Consider the following 16,872-nt stretch of genomic DNA (forward strand, 5'->3'; position numbering starts at 1 on the left):
CCCAAAAATCTGTTGTGCTCTCAGTTAGATTAATACCCGTTCCAGGGAGCGTGTTTGGATCGTGTAGTAAAAACAGATCACTGATAGTTATGTATTAGTGGGGGATTAACATGACTTTCACCCTGGTTTCTGCGAACAATAAAGCTTTAATCTCGGGTCTGGCTGGTAGGCCGGGATGCAGGGAATGAGCCAATGAGGTGCTGTGACTTTTGTAGCGTATCCCCGCCCATGGGTGTCTCTTGTGATGGTGGTGGTGAGGCCGCCACGGCCTGGCAGCAGACTACAGTGACAGACGCGCCCCTGGGATTCCACCTGTCAGCCACACACGCGCTAATCGACAGGCCTCGTATAAGCTGAACTCTCTGTCACCTCTCTGTCAAATCTTCATCTTCTCATTCGTGTGACAGATTCCCTCCGCCCACCCCCCACCTTCCGTCCCAAACTCCGCCTGTCGTCCAGCCTGGGTAAAATGCACCAGCTCCAGTCCTCCGTGCCTACTGCACCCAAATTACATGCATTCTCTTACGTAAAAAAGAAAGAAAATTGTTTTGTTTTTTTTGTTTTGTTTTGTTTTGTTTTGTTTTTTTTGCTTTGATGAGTAATCCAAAATCGTGCATGTGCAGAATCCACATAATGCAGCCCCTTCTTCTCTCTGGCTTTCAGCTTTAATGTGACAGAGGTGGTCTTTAATGTTCAGCTGTAATTGGGCAGGAGAGGCAGAGACTGTTTGGGAGGAGGAGGAGGAGGAGGAGGAAGGGTCATGGTCAGGTTCCTCATGGAGGTTATTCTGCATCTGTCTCTTAGCAACGACTGCCCGCTCTTTGTACAGTCCTTGAGTTGATTGGTGTGTGTGAGTGTGTGTGTGTTTTTTTCCTGCTCCGTTGCTGAAATGTTTTCCAAGGAGGGCTCCTCAGCAGACGGGCTTCCTCCAATATTCACTGCTTTTAAGAGTTAGTTTCCTTGAGCATCAGATGGGCTCACTGAGGCGTGACACTGTAGCGTCGCCTCCCCGGGTGTAAATTAGCATTTGTCAAAGTGAGAAAAAAAATGACAGATACTGAATTTTGTCAGTGAGAATTTAAAGATGGACTTCCCTGTGAGCATTTCTCAGTCAAAAGGCTTTTGTAAATGACATGAAACGCCCGTGCTGCTGCAGTTTGGGGGCTTTCTGCTGCAGCTCATCATCTGTAAACAGCTCAGCACCAACATATCTCTCTTCTCTTTGACCAGTGTCAGGTGAAAGGGCAGGAAGGGGGCAGAGGCCACTGCAGGGATGCAGGGGAGCCTCATCAGCTTGAAGGCTTCAGAGTGGCCAGACAGCCTGGCGTGATGTCAGTCTGACGCAGAGAATAGGATTAGCAGGGCAACTGGTGGACAAGTAGGGGGAATATGGGCGGGAGGGCAGGTCTTATTTTCTTTTCCCAGCAGCTAGAGCAACGCAGAGTGCTTCCATAAGTATGGATAAAGTACGGACAGAATTCTCATTCACTGACCAGAGAGGAAAACACGTGAAGGATGAAGTTTGGACTAAACTATCTCACAAAATGTAATGTTTTCAACATTTAATAAAAAGACAGAAACATAACTAGTTGTTCTCCCGTGCTGCTGCAGATCACCTGCAAAAGATTAAAGGAGATTAGTGTTTAGTGTTAAATGTTCATCAGAAACTCTTTCAAGGCTTTTCCACACAAAATTGAGAACTGACAGTCAGATGTTTAATACCAACCTTGGACAGATGGAGTCTCATCAGCTCTCACAGTGGTTTTCATTCCCCTAAACATACAACATATCTGTAACCAATGAACTTCCATTGACCTCTCCAATGTCGTTCCTGCGCAGACTTCCGGGTTTGTTACACACACACACACACAGTTTTGGGAAGATCTGTAGTGTTTTGCTTCACTGTAACTAAAGTCTGATTAAAGGCAATAAACTTTAAAGGCAGTGTAACAATATGCAAAAATTAAAAAAAAAACAAACAAACAAAAAAAAACAACCTTGGCCTCAAGAGGACAGAGTTCAGGCAGAGGTGGTTTCACTTTAAAAAAAAAACTGCGTAAAAATGTCGATAAAACAGATAAACGGGATCACATTAAGGCTGTGATCCGGGGCTGCAGTGTGGAACACATTACAATGAAACACTAACCTGCAGGAAGTGTCATTAAACACAGAGAAACAGGCGATCGCAGGAGTTCGCGCGATAAAACACGGATATAAAGCTTTTTTTCTTTTTGAACATTTTCTTTCCTGTTTGACTATTATTATTATTGTTATTATCATTATTATTGTTATTATTATTATTATTATTATTATTATTGTTTTTATTATTAATTTATTTTCTTGAAAACATTTCTGTGGAGGATTAATTTAATGTGCGTCTCAATTTAAAGAAAAACAACCATCCAGCTTATCCGTTTCTGTAAAACGCGTTAAAACTTTATTTCCAGATGAGGTCACAGAATTAAAACGATAATACATGTTTAATAAAAAAAAATTGACTAAACGCAGAAACACATGAACATAAACAATGGCCGAAAACTGAATTGTGTAGGAGGGTTTTGGATGACAAACAGTTGCGAAGGATTCATTTTGTCTTATTACATTGTATTAAAAAATTAAGGTAATTAGAAACAGAGAGCGTGGTATTAAACTTTTATTTAAAATTAAGAAAAGGGGCAAGGCCTGCATCATGGCTCTGAGCCGTCAGTGATGAACATTTCAGTCTGATCACTGCTTTCGGTCCCCTGTGTGCCCCGAATAACCATCAGGCTTCTTTTCTCTTAAATCAGGACTTCACATCCTGTTCATCCGAATATAAGTAATTTATCTCAAATAAACCTGCAGCACATTTTGAAAAAACATACCAGAGACACAACAGACAGGCGAATCCCCCCCCCTCCCCCGCCCATCCTATCATCTTTCTTCTGCTTCCCGTTTGTTGTTGTTGTTTTAAACGAAACAAGAGGCAGAATTGATTTGTTTTATCTATAAAACTGCTGTTTTTTTTGTTTACTTGGTTTCTCCTGACTGTCGCGATAAAAATAAAATTTTTAAAAATGAAAGAAAAAAAACAGTGAATAGTTTATGAATGTTTCACACCTTTTCTTGGAAAATCTCGCTTTCTTTAATAAATTAGCCACGATGACACTTTGTATTTCCGTTAAATCGCCTAGAAACATTTAAAGCTGTCTGCATATTCAGGTTAGAGCAACAAAACGGGATTGAAACTGGATTTCTAGAGTTATTTTCAAAGCGATACTTAATCTTTGATCAAATAAAATACTTTAAAGTGTCATTTTCTACGGCCTCAGAGGAAGTTATTCCTCGACATGTTGTTTCTAAACCACAGAAACCACGTCCGAGCATTCTGCTTTCTTTGGCATTTCTGATTCGGCCTCTGCTTACAGGGTAAAGTTAGTCCAAAAAAAGCAAACATAACGACTTATGAATAAAGCTTCCCGCGGGGAATAATTGTCATATTTTCTTCCTGTGCCCCAAAACCTTTATTTTCACAAATACAGCTTCTGATGAACATTAAACTGGTTTTGAACTGAGTTTCGGGGATTTTACACGAGCTTCTCATCTTCAAAGTTAAGAAAGAGTTTCACAAAATGGTTCCAACGAAGAAAAACGACGCATAGCCTCCGAAACCAGGTTAATTCAATCAAATACTATGAGAAACCATCCATCCATTTTTCTATACCGTCAATCCGTTAATCGGGTAGCGGGTGGGCTGGAGCCTATACTATAAGAAACCGTTTATTACATATCCGGATAATAATATTCAGTTTGAGCAATAAGCTGTTATTGATGATCAGCTGTGCCATAGTTGTAAACACTGACAATAAAGCTCCACGTGGGCCTCTGCAAATTGGTTTAAAGACCTCACTTTATATTATGAACATTATATCAGAGAGAATTGTTGCGATTGGCCGCACGAATTTCCCTCCTGTAATCTGATTGGCTGAGTCCGAACCATACAGCTCACAGCTGAGGCTGCGCTGTTGCGTCCATCAGCCGGGCCCAGAAAGCAGCAACAACACGGCGACAAACCGAACTCTGTTTGTGCAGCAACTTCTGAAGATATCAGCCCGAACTAAGCCGAGTTTCCTCCGGCGTTACCGGCCAACTCAGCAGACTCTTGGTCGCTACCTTCTTTGCGGACCTGTACGTGTGTGGGAAAATGCTCCATTGTTTGGTGTTGGCCCAGCACCCAACTTCATCCTCCTCAGGGTAAACTGTAGTGACAAGGCACTCAGGGGCCCCTCATTAGCTCTCTGTCCACTAAGAAGCAAAGAAGTTGCTTTAATCCTCTCTGTCTTCTTTAATCTGGCACCACAGACATGATTCCATTTCCATCCTGTTCTCGTCTCTTCTGCAGAGTTTGACCACCTCTCTGTTCAGAGAGGTGTTAAAGTTTTGATTCCATAAAATTTAAATAATGATTCAAATGTGAATATTTCAGTTGCTGGATTTTGAATTAAAGTCAATATCTTGCGTTTGCAGGGTCAACGGTCTGTTCTATTTCTATGTGTTTGCCCTCTGAGAGCCTGAGGACGTCCAGGGTAACGTCAGTGCAGGAGCAAAGCTAAACATGCTCCTGCAGATGAGGCACCTTTAAATGCAAGGCCTGAATCATGCCATTCTGCCTTGGCCTCACATAGGAACACACTCGTGTCTGTCTGGAGGGTTTCAGTCATAAACAAGATGGTGAAGGTGAAATAAACCAAATACACTTTATTTATAAATCTTGAGTTATAATTTAATACGGTACCAATATGTTAACTTTCACAGTACATCAGAGTGGTTGTCAAAAAAAATGAACACAAATAAACACACATGCACACGCGTACAAACTCAGTTCTGCCATACCCTGCAGCGATCGGGCTCATAACAGCACACGGGCTCTAATGAAGTACATTTAGCCTCTTGGGCTGGGAAGTTGTGTGGACTTCATCTCATCAGGAAGTTGTAGCTATTCATTCAACCTGGTGCTTTAAAAAAAAAATCTCAAAGTGAAAAAAGACCTGGAAACATGAAATAATTCAAAGAGGTAACGCCGCTGCTTTTCTCTGGATTTGGACTTTTCACCCGATGAAATAGAAAAATACTACACAACTTCCCCACATTCAGCCTCACTCAGCCCTGCTATCAGAGGCCTTGTGATTATTTCTCAATTTCGATGAGAAATAAAAGTCGTCGACTGTCCAAATTCACAAATTTCCAAACAAGCAAACTGCTTTCAAATGTTTACAAGGCAAAGCCAGGATTAACTGAATAGCATGGCAAGAGGGAATAATTACATTGTCTAAGAAGTATTAACTAGTCAGGGAATGTTTGTGTGGAAAATGTTCCTAACAACTGATTAACAAGCTTGGCACGAACCAATACTGACAAGAAGTGCATTTTTCCAAATTAGCCGCTTTCCTTCTTTCAATGTTGGTAAGAAAAATAGATTCAGAAAGCAAAGTAACTAAACCAGAGCTTTAATGTCACCTCTGTCTGTCTGTCTCATGGTACATATCTGTGAAATGTTCCTTAATCCAAAGTGCTATGTCCGGAAGGTATGAAAACAACAACAACAAAAATAAAACAGATCAACACGAGACGGTCCCTGCAGTTTTCTTATGAACCGGGCGGAAAAAAAAAGAAAAAGAAAATAAAAATACATGGAACATTAAGAAATAAAGAGGATTCAAAACATAATTTACAAGCTTGATAAATATACACACAGGTCCAATAAATATAGTTTGTTAACCCAAAACCCACAGACCACGAGAGGTCAACACAATGAAGGGGGAGAAAAGAAAAGTCCCATCAGAAGCAGTCGTTTAGGGAATATTGTTTCTCTGTGAACAGGTAAAAATTCTGCCAGTGGGGTCAGATCACTTCATGTCATCGTTAAAGTTAATTTATCTCCGACCCTTTAAAGAATAAGGCAGATCCCTCCTCTGATATCAAGAAAATAGCAACATTACATTAAATCTTAACTTGTTAATAATCTCATTCCACTGGCAGTTCCTCTGACTCGTTTGAATCAACGGAGATTTTCCGTTGTGCTGAAAAAAATGACTTGATTTCAGGTGTGAGGCCTTCTCCCGACCTCAGCAGCGCCGCAACAGCTTCTTCCTTTACTGAATAGGCATGTAGGGCCAGCTGAAGCTGCTGCCGGACAGAAGCATGTCCCTTATAAGAGTTTCAATGGGCGTTTTCCCCACAAGACGCACAAAAAAGAGCTGCTCTATGACAGAAGAGGAGACGGTGCGGAGGGACGGCAAGCGAAGGAGCAGCTTCCCAAACCTGTTTGGCTGGTTGGGGTACTGACTCCTCACATACTCCTCTAAAGCACACTGGGATTTCTCCTGGAGACCTTCTACATGGACCACGTCCGACAGACCGCAAGCATCTACGAGGAGAAAAAAGCATGGAGAGGAAGAGGTTAAAACCAGAGCAGACCAAGCTGTCGGCAAACTGAGATACAGTTTCACTTCACATGAGCCTCCCTGTTCGTAGAGAATAATTACATCTCACACAAGCACAGGGGAGGCAGAGCAGAATCAGTGTCGGGTGTGGCGTTACATGAAAAATGAGTGAATTATGATCATCGTACTTAAAGTTAAAAAGACTGAAACAAAAATCTACCACATTTTCAGGAAAAAACCCATCTAAGTTCTGAAAGATGTTGAAAAGATTAAATAAGCGTTCATGCAGCATACTCAGCAACTGTGGCTGGACTCAAAATGTTAATTGTGAGCAGATCTGCATAGATCTGGATGTAACTAAAGTAGAAATAATAAAATTAGTAAACAGGACACCCACTTGACCACAATAATACATTTAAAAAATACTCAACCATGCAGTGAATTGTGAAAGTAAGTTAACTGTATCATCGGTCCTTTGCTATCTGGGATCAAAGATGACACTTGTGCTCCCATCTAACCCCTTACCCCTGCAAAAAAATGACAAACTGACAAGAGGAAACTGTAGAAATGAGCTTCACAGCACAGCCCGTGCTTTGACTGCTGCACTCTATATGGACCTTTGCATCTCCACACTCAGCACAGCTCTCTGCTTCCACTGTAGCGCTGCAGGCAGCAGGGGTTAAAGAAAGGCTACTGTGTCCCAGTTTAAAGACACGTGCTCAGATGTGCTCATGGGGACTAAAATAGACCTACATAGGAGACCTTCTTTTATTTTTTACTCTGCTGCTGCTCATCCTTTTGATCCAGCTCAGCATCCAGCAGCTCAGACACCATTCCTGAAAGGCTGTGGAGTCGGAGCTGCAATGCAGCCGACAGTTTAACAAACGGTCACAGCGGCCTTTTCAGAAGTCCCATCAAAAGGTGCAACAGGAAAAATGCATACTTATCTCATAATGACACGAAAAATGATGGCGAGAGTTAGAATATTTTTTAAAATGTCTTATTCGATTAGCAAATGAAAGCAAAGCCTTATAAATAAAGCCTTTAAGTCAATTAGTTGATCTGTTTTCTTTGTTTATTATAAAAATAGAACCTGTCAATAATAAAATGGCGTTCTGATGAGCCTTTAATGTGAAGTATTGACATAAATGTGAGCTGTTAAACACCCAGCTCCGCTTTCATTTGGATAAAATATATTATGAAGCTTGGAAAGTTGATTTTGCTCCATTTTAAAAGCTACAAAACACATTTATGTTTTTTAAGTCTTACAAAATGACAATAACTAAATCACTTCTATAGGCTGGTACCTTAACAGTGACAAACTGGGTCATAAAATTCGAATGAAATTCAACATCAATCACGTATTTGTTTCCATTTGTCTCTTTTCTTTATTGTGATCCTGAAGGTCAGAAATTTAATTACACTGACAGAAAATGTAAAAATACACGTGCTTTCAGTTTTTTCTTAAGAGAAAATACTTCATTCTTCATTTCGAAATACTCCTTTTCATTTTTTCGTTTTTTTTTAGAACAATGCACATTTAACTTATGTTGCCAAAAAAATAAGGCACAGATGGTCTTCCTCAGATTCTTCACATTTCTTGGAAAGTGGCTTTAGATGTGTGGGTTTTTTTTAATTTCCCCATCTATCCCATATAAATGTTCATTATTTATTATTTGTTCATTAATGATGAGCAGAAGACTAAAATGTTGCAATTTAGCCATCAATAATGAGACAGATTTTAATCCACACATTTATTATTTTACTCAGAATCATGGCCGTACCACTGTAAATCTTTCTCATGTCCCGCTGCCTTCCTGTGTGAAGGTGTTTCCTAAATAAGCCTTTCACCCACAGTGAGAGTGGATGTGGATAAAAACACCTCACCTGTGGTGAAAAGCACAATCGCCTTAATGCAGCTGTACTCCGCCGAATCTACGTGCAGCACCTTGAGCTTCTCCACCTGCTCCTGGAAGACCCGGATGTGGTCCATGAAGGCCACCACCCGTTCGGCGGACATCGGGGACGCATGGAGGCCTGCGGCGGCCAGCAGCGGGGCGACGTGCACGGGCATGGAGCACTGTGCGGCGTTCAGGACGAACAGTTCGCTCCAAGTGAGGCGGAGAAGAGCCACCTGGTCCGACACCTGCAGGTCTGGGAAGAACGGGATGTTGCGGGCCCACTCCACGGCACTGAAGAGCATCCGGGCCGCCAGCTCACAGATGTTCTCTATGCCCATGATGTTGTTGTTCTGCAGGCACTGAGAGCCGAACCTTGAGGTCGGGTAGGGCTCGGCCCGCAGCAGCAGGGAAATGTAGCCGGATAGATAGGAATGACATTGTAGAGGGTCCCCGTTTGTCAGAGCAAACTGACCGTGGTAAGACTGTGTGGGTATTCTGCCTCTTTGGACAGCTGCAACGAGAAGCAGGTGAGATGTCACATCAGACTACAGGCTGAAGGCACTCAAAAGCAGCACATGACATTTAGAGAAAAGTTGAAATGGCAAATGGCCCACACGGGGCATCTTTTAAAACAACCGATGTCAATGAAAACAACAGGACATCTTCCAGCTAAACGCGCACTCGCTCCAACCCACGCACACACTGTTCTTTTGTTCATGAGTTCTTTTCTGCGGTCAGTGGTAGGTAGCTTATGGTCGGCTGCCTTCTCAGAAATGCACACTGAGTAACAGTTTCGGACAGCTCCTGGAAAGAAATGTCACATTCAGCGCGGGACGCAGAAATGTAGGCTATTTCTAGGCCTCAACCTGTAGATAACGGCGTGGCGTGTTTGTGGGTCTTTAACTCCATTTTCCATTTTCAAATAGTTTCAGTTGACGAGTCAAACGGTCGCTTTTTCGTCTTGAGGAAAATTTCGCTGACAGTCTGTAAGGCCGACTTTCTCCGCGGTGACACCCTGCAAGGCCTTTTTTAAATGGTTATTATGGTTGTAAAATTTGAAACATTATTCAAATATAAAATTTACAATAAAAATAATAACCCATTTAATGACAGCAGTGGGCTATGCTATAGTAGGCTATAACTGCACCTGTACCACACACAGACGAACACAAAGTGTTCAGGCGTACATATAATCTACTTTAATCGGGACGCTCTTAAAAACTACAATTTCAAAGATGAAAAAATATTCTAAATTATATCTGTATGGCTGCCTAATTTTATTATGTGACATTAAAAACGTCCTCGTGCTGTTTCACCCTTACACTGACCGTGGTAGCAACAACAATAGCCTACATTAAACATGCTAAAGGATGCTAGCTGAGAGCCTGTATCATCCATTTCTAAAGACTATACATGACACATTCCCAGACATACAGAATGATAATATGTTCCAGGAACACATATATATAGAGATATATCTATATCTCTCGATATAGATATATATATATATATATGTAGATAAAATAGGCAATCTCCGCAATATCATGACAAAGGCAACACACATGAGCTGCTCTGTCCACAACAAAATTATATAGACATAAGCTAGGCTATTTGTGTTGCTTGCATAAATTTGAATTTATAAGACAGCCACGAGTTCAAAGGAAATAAAAAGCACATAGCTTTATGGGAAACTGAGTCTTGTCCTAAAACATGAGTGCTACATGATATTACACGGCACCGACAGCAGCAGCTGTGGGATGCCCAGCGTACCTTCCCTCCTCATGCCGACTTTGAGGCATTTCTTGAGGCGACAGTACTGGCACTGGTTGCGGTGGTGCTGGTCCACGGGGCAGTTCCTGTTGGCCCGGCAGGTGTAAGACAGGTTCCTTCTGACGCTGCGTTTAAAGAAGCTCTTACATCCCTCACATGTGAACTGTCCGTAGTGCTTCCCGCTGGATTTGTCCCCGCAAACGATGCACTCGATCTGCTGGCTTTGCTGTTTGTCCATGGACGAGGAGGAGGAGGAGGAGGAGGTGCCGTTGTTGGTTGTGGCGCTAGTGGTTGCGGCTGTAGTGCCGGACTGATTGGGCGGCGGTGCTCCCTGAGGTGCCGCTGCTGCCGTGGGTATTTCCACAGAGGCCGCGGGGTTCATGTGTCCCGCCAGCTCTCCGGGCAGAGACAGAGGTGCCACCTGGGACACCGGAGAGGAGAGAGTCCCCTGGGTGTCCCCGACGCCTTCATTGTTTCTCCATGCAACCATAGCCATATCGACCGTCTCCAAAACTTTGAGCACCCAACTTTCCTGCTTTTACGCGATATTAACGCACACGATTTATCTTAATTAATCTCTACCGCGCATTTAAGGAAACTGTGGCATTGTTTGACAAAAATTAATTTAGCTTAAAATCGCCTGAGACAGAGCCCGTAAGGCAGCAAAGATAGTAAAGAATGAACAGTCACCCGGTGGAAATCCAAAAAGACAGCTTCATTCAGACCGCTTTGATGCGCTTTAACATCCACAGAGGGGGAAATAACAACAGCCGAAATCCGCAGGGGGAAGCAATCTTATTCCAAAACCACACACAAACTGATCCCTTCCGGTCTGTGTGTCCCGCTTCAATAATCAGAATGCCGTGCGAGCGGGTCCTTCATCAGAGATGGAGTCACCGGACCAGGCTTTCCAGACGCTCCCTGCTCTCCCGATCAGTCAGAAGTTACATTAAAAAGACAACGGAGGAAGGCGAGAGAGAGAGAGGGACAAGGGTTGGAGGAGAGAGAGAGAGGGGGGGGGGGTGATGGATGATGATTTTGATGATGCTTTGCAGAGTGTTGGAAAGTGATGCGTCCGCACGTCACTGACTCGATTACGTGCGCTTGGGGCGGAGTTAACGCAAAGGAGAAGCTGGTCTTGGAGCAGCCGCGAGGGGGTTTAGTTGAACTTGCGGTGTGGCGGGAGCGCCTGTCTCATCTGCCTATTCTCCCTCTCCAGTGTGTGGGCGTGTGTGTCTGGCTTGTGATTTGCAACACTTGCTGTCAGCTGCCTCCCACATGCAACAAAGAGATATTAGTAATGAAGGGCTCCCATTTTACCGGTATTTGCCAATGATGTCAGAATTCCCTATCTGCACAGACACTGAGGAGCCGATTCAAATCCTAACTAGTTGATGCCACCTAGTGTCATCAGTTAATTACACAGAAAATAAGATAAGGATGCACTGAACTTGTGTAGCTCTAGGAGGTCAGTATAGGATTAAAAGAAGGTTTTTCCTCATATGAAGACGGAGACATGAAATGATTTTATGATCAATACACCAAACAGTGTATGGAATTAAGTGTGGCAGTTCTACTAGAGTAGGACCTTTCTTTCACCTATAAAATATCTCTTTGAAATGTTTCCTTCTGCATCCGAAATGCAGGTGTAGTTATCAGGAAAAGCTTGTGGTGACATACGGTAATGTTTGGCCTTCAGCTATTTGCTTTGCAATCAACATATATTATGAAGAATACTCACAAAATATGAAAAACACTAATCGCATAGCCAATGTTTAAAGCAAGCCTTGGGAACTTTTGGTGGTGGGATGTAACACAGTTTCTCCCTCAGGATATTCTCACATTTGGCGTTTTGATGATGGCGACGGAGAATGCAGTCCAAAGTCTCACACAGGTGTTTAATGGGGTCGAGATCTGGCGACTGTGAAGGCCACGTCTTATTCAAACCGTGTACTTTGGTATTTTTTCAGTTTTCACATTTCCCCCCTCGGATGTTTATGACCTACAGAAACCAAATAATACACCTGCTTCCTGGTACACCGACACGACAAACAAGATAAATTTATGCTACAATTCGCATTTGAATAATATGATTACTGGGTTGTCGTACTGTCCCTGTCCCATCTGCGCCCTTTTATATTGTGCTGATAGCTTTCGATGCACTTGAGTGCCACTCAGTCTACTCTTTGCATTTATTGTAGATTTTTTTGGATGACATGGAATCATTCCGATCTCCATGGAGGCCTTAGATGGGAAATTCTCTCCATATTAATGTCTATATGGCTATTTTATGGATAAGACTTGTTCCACATGTCCTGAAGCTGAAAGCTGCTCTCACTTTTTTTTCCAGAAAGTCATTCTGCGATTGCACACATGTAAGAAGCTTCGCTCTGCCAGCAAGCAAAACAGACAACTGGCACCCAATAGCAAGCAGGAGTGGAAGATCTAGGCTAAGGTGTTTATCCACACTGGATGGAGATGAGAAAATCTTCCACGGTTTATATCACTGTCCTGTACTTTCCCCTCACACTTGTGATGCGTTTGATTAGTATTGATAACAGAATTAAGAGCTTAAAGATGATTAGTCCCCCTTATTTCTAGTGATATGGTGTCCCTTAAGATTTATAACCAACAGGGAGCTGAAAGAGGGCTAATTGGAGACAAAGTGAGGAAGAGTTTGCCCAGGAGAGACCCGCTGTTTGTGCAAAACCACCAAGATGTGACTGTTTACATCACAGTGGGGGGAGGCTCTGGCTCGCTGCACACAGACCTGCAGCATTTTTTATGCTAGCTCGCTGTGACTTTTTTTCACATGTGAGGAAAGTTGATGAAGCTAAAATCCAGCTGAAAAATAAGATAGGTGGTAACTTATCTCATGTATTGAAAAAAGCACGCAGATGGCATGTTTCCACGCAGTTGTGTACATTATAACTTGCTCTATAGGAATTTGTAGTAGCAGTCTTGGCATTTAGAGTAACAGGATGAGGTGTAAGCTCATTATGATAATGAGATTAAGGAGCGTGATCTAAAAGTGCACTGCACCTAGCAGACAGTGAGTAAGTCATGACCCAGGTCAGATACCAGGAATAGAAAATGGAAAACACGAAGTTGTAATTCAGATCGTAGTTTACTTGCAAAGTATCTGAACTACGCTGATTGTATTGAGTACTGTCTTGTGTCTGGATGATGTGATGGATGGGGAAAAAAATAGATGCACATGAAGAATCGAATGGGTTATAGACAGTGTAATCTCCTCATCAACATATATCTGCTAACTGTATCTGTATACAGATATTTAAGGCACGCTGTGATAGCTGATGGCTCTCCACATTGTGGTCGGTGTATTCAGTAAGAGGCACAACACTGAAACCAACCTCACACTTTATGGCCCAAACCAATCTGAGGCTAAGAATAAAAGAAAAAGATTCCTCAAAAGGAATTTTCTGATTCCTTTTAAGTGGTTAAAAATCCTTACTGGTAAGAGGCAACTATTTTCTTTTGTTAATTCCCCAAATCCAAAAGTATTGGGTTTGAAAATAGGAAACCTGGTGAATAGATTTTCATACTCTGATTAGTCTGCAGGCTGTCGAAAAGACCCGAGTTTGAGCGCCATCCAGTCCAACTTTTTCAAAAGATTTTTCTCAAACTTTCAAATAGCTTTTCTTCACTTTGGTTACGTTTAAAATAAAAAAAACTTTAAAGTTTTGCAATCTCACAACTTTAGAACCTTTTCTGTGGAACGTAACTGCAGTGATGAAATCCGTGTTTTATAGATAAAATCAGATGCCCACTGATACAGTACCATATTATGTGAAATATCATCCCTCATGACACCTTTATTTGTGGTGGTACTGTTCAGTCAGTATGGAAATACAGACCCTCCTGAGGACCATCTCAAGCCTGCAGTTCACTGAACTGGTAAATCATCCAGACAGTGTCTTATTTACAGACCTGTCTCTGTCATGGGCAGAGCATCTTAATATTGACTAAAAAGAAAACCATTTTAATCTGCCATCATGTCAGTAGAACCTCCTGAAAGCATGCATCATCAAGCATTTTCTGTATGAAATAAAATAGCAACTTTGAGTGTTTTTTTAACCTAAAAATGCATGCTGGGAAATATAGGCATACTTGATGACCCAAATAAACACACCAAGCCAAATTGTAGTCCTGATTTTTAAGCTCTGGAAAAAATAACAATCAAATACCTTAGATTTATGATACCTTAGCATTCCCCTCATAGTGATTAGAGACCATCCTCTCATGTTTGTGTTGATTTCTCTCTGACATGGATGCTGAACAGGGAGCCTGATCAGCTTCTTGCAAGTAACCCTGGCAGCCACTGAAACCAAGCTGGAAACTCTTAGGCTGTTAAGCAGGGTCAGATCCCTGTTAGAAAGAAACAACAGTTTGTTACTGAGATTAGCTCACCCCAGCCACTGCTTCACCTGTGACCACTGGACCGTCTCTCACCTTTCATTAACCCTGGACAGCTGACCTATGACTCCCGCTGAGCTGCCGCAGCATTCCTCATGAGGCAAATTTCACGCTTGAGGAGCACATTGCGTTACAGGTCAGTGTGCAATAACAACGCACCGCCAACGGTCTTTCTATTTCTGAGCAAATTCATCTTGGTGAAATGTTGGGATTCTCACTACATGTAGTATAAAGTCTTTCTTAGCCTTTGACCTCAATCGGGCTAGAACTCATTATCTGGCACAAGATTAACCCACATAGCTTAGTAAATGATCTAAATACATACAACTCAGCTTTGCACTGAGAAACTCTGTTTTTACACCGAAATAACCACAATTTAATAAATCAAATGTGTTTCACTGAATTACAAAAATGTCTATACATTTCTGTATTTCATTTAATTTAAACATTCCTTAACAATTTGCTAAGAATATCCCCAAATAAAGATTTAAACTATACCTTGATTAAAGTTTTGGATTTTTGGCTAATTTTTTACACTGAAAAATAACAAATTTGATTAATTTTTGCATAAATCCATCTCAGTACTCTGTCAGTATGATTATTGATAGTACCATGTTGTACAGGTACATATTAGTAACTTATCAGATACCTGACTGTACATCTGCAAGTTTGAGAAGTTTGTGATAAAAATGACCATTCCTAAATATTCCTGTAGTCGAAATCTTAACCAAAAGAGCAAATCAGTGTTACTAAGACACTGTCATTCCAATGCAGGTCATTTTTGCATTTAATTGCTAATTAGGGGTTTCAAATGTTGCTGTGTGTCATATCTGCCAGTAGGTCATCCCATTTTCTTGCCTCTTGTCAGTGAGCAGCAGTGATACTCTTACAGTACAACTGGGAGGTGGGCTTGGAGGATTTGGTGTCTCTAAAAGTTTGCCTGTACTTGATCTGTTGATCTGTGGCCACTGCTGGGAGGTGATGCAGGGCCGTCGAAATGTTTTAGATGTTACATTAATTCAGATGGCTCCGTTTTGGCCAGGAGGAACGGGAACAGTTAGAGGCTTGTGTGAATGACACATAAACTAAAAAAAAAAAAAACAGGACTGTGTCTTGGTGCTTCTCAAGGTCAGGTGGCAAACTTGACTTTAATTCAGAGCGACTGTCCCTACGCATCAGTCTGCATTGAGGGGAACGTAATGGGAAGCAGGTTGAGTGCGCAGTCCTTTAAAACAGCCATTATGCTTGCTAAGCTGGGTACGCTGTAATGGCTTTTTTTGGCATCTAAATGATGACGAGTTATGATTTTGCAACCACTTTTCTCTGCACCACCCACTTAGCACTGATTTGCTTCTACATTTCAACAGCACACCCACAACAAAGACTCAAACCCTCCCTTTCACTTTTCTACCAGAGCGTCATTCAAAGCAAATGCACTGCTTTTGTCCTTCACAGGGGCACCGTTCCTCATTCTGAAAACACTGTCCAGTATTTTGATTGATCATGTATTTGTATCTATTCATAGAGGCCAGATTCATCATTCCAATTTGTCAAGTTTCTGTAGTGCTGAGTTAATTAAGTGCAGGGGGAGCCACAGAAAGGGGACAGCTTCCCGTTTAGACTCATCTGAGGTTTTTCTTCCTCACCTCGTCTACAAACGAGCAGCCAAGGCTTCACTGAGCTACAGGAGCCGCTTGGCACCATGGGTAATTAGCGTGATGAATGCCTTAGCAGAACAAATAGTGGCAGTCGGCTGTGTCGCTCATCGTGTGGCTGTGCTGTCGTAGCTCTGGGGCTGCGGGCTCATCAGGGTAATGGATGATTCTGCAACAGGACCATCTCTCAACCAACAGTGCCATCACAAAGCAGGAAGCAGAGTTTTTTTTCTTTTTCTGGCAGAAAACAGACAGTCCAGCAGTCTTGAAAAGGGTCTGTGCTGGTTAAGGATGTCAAGTGCATCACTGGAGTTTACTAATTGCTGTTACCACATATGTTTTGAGATATACAAAAAACATCATGAAAACATCATCATCATTATGTAATCTCATAATGCAGCATATTCTAAACATGTTTTTGTGATTTTTCTCCAAAGTCTCTTAGGACTGCATATATAGTTATGCAAACATCTTGATATTAATCCTCTGAGGGATTCGTTTTTATGTAGGGCTGTCCCTGCTGAAATGATGGATCACATTATTAGATTAGAGGAGAGCAAGGACGGCTAGCAACTGGATTTGCAATTCACAGCCTCTTTTGAATATGGACCTTTTTTTGCATGGAAGGAAAAGGCATAATTGGGCCTTTGTCACTGAGTTCTTTTTAACAATGTAGGGGAATCTTGT

The 16,872-nt window shown here is 42.0% G+C and overlaps 1 protein-coding gene across 1 annotated transcript; it reads right to left on the reverse strand.

Annotated features, from left to right (window-relative positions):
• Nucleotides 1-4,760: 4,760 nt before the first annotated feature.
• LOC140302467 (nuclear receptor subfamily 2 group F member 1-B-like) lies at nucleotides 4,761-11,017 on the reverse strand. The gene is made up of 3 exons (XM_072381290.1): nucleotides 10,094-11,017; nucleotides 8,310-8,834; nucleotides 4,761-6,406 (listed from the first exon to the last, which is right to left on the reverse strand). Exons 1-3 carry the CDS (start codon nucleotides 10,587-10,589, stop codon nucleotides 6,132-6,134), a joined length of 1,296 nt encoding a protein of 431 aa, XP_072237391.1. The 5' UTR covers nucleotides 10,590-11,017; the 3' UTR covers nucleotides 4,761-6,131.
• Nucleotides 11,018-16,872: the final 5,855 nt, after the last annotated feature.

The sequence above is a fragment of the Leuresthes tenuis genome, unplaced genomic scaffold, assembly GCF_036924035.1.
Source record: "Leuresthes tenuis unplaced genomic scaffold, fLeuTen1.0.hap1 SCAF_2, whole genome shotgun sequence".
Taxonomy (NCBI): Eukaryota; Metazoa; Chordata; class Actinopteri; order Atheriniformes; family Atherinopsidae; genus Leuresthes; species Leuresthes tenuis.

What these genes read in the sequence shown, in the direction of transcription:
- LOC140302467 (XM_072381290.1), bottom strand. Translation starts at nt 10,589, where the DNA reads ATGGCTATGGTTGCATGGAGAAACAATGAAGGCGTCGGGGACACCCAG. An exon ending in AGTCGGCATGAGGAGGGAAG is followed by an intron (nt 8,835 to 10,093) that starts GTACGCTGGGCA and finishes TTCTCGTTGCAG; the next exon opens with CTGTCCAAAGAGGCAGAATA. An exon ending in GATTGTGCTTTTCACCACAG is followed by an intron (nt 6,407 to 8,309) that starts GTGAGGTGTTTT and finishes TTCTCCTCGTAG; the next exon opens with ATGCTTGCGGTCTGTCGGAC.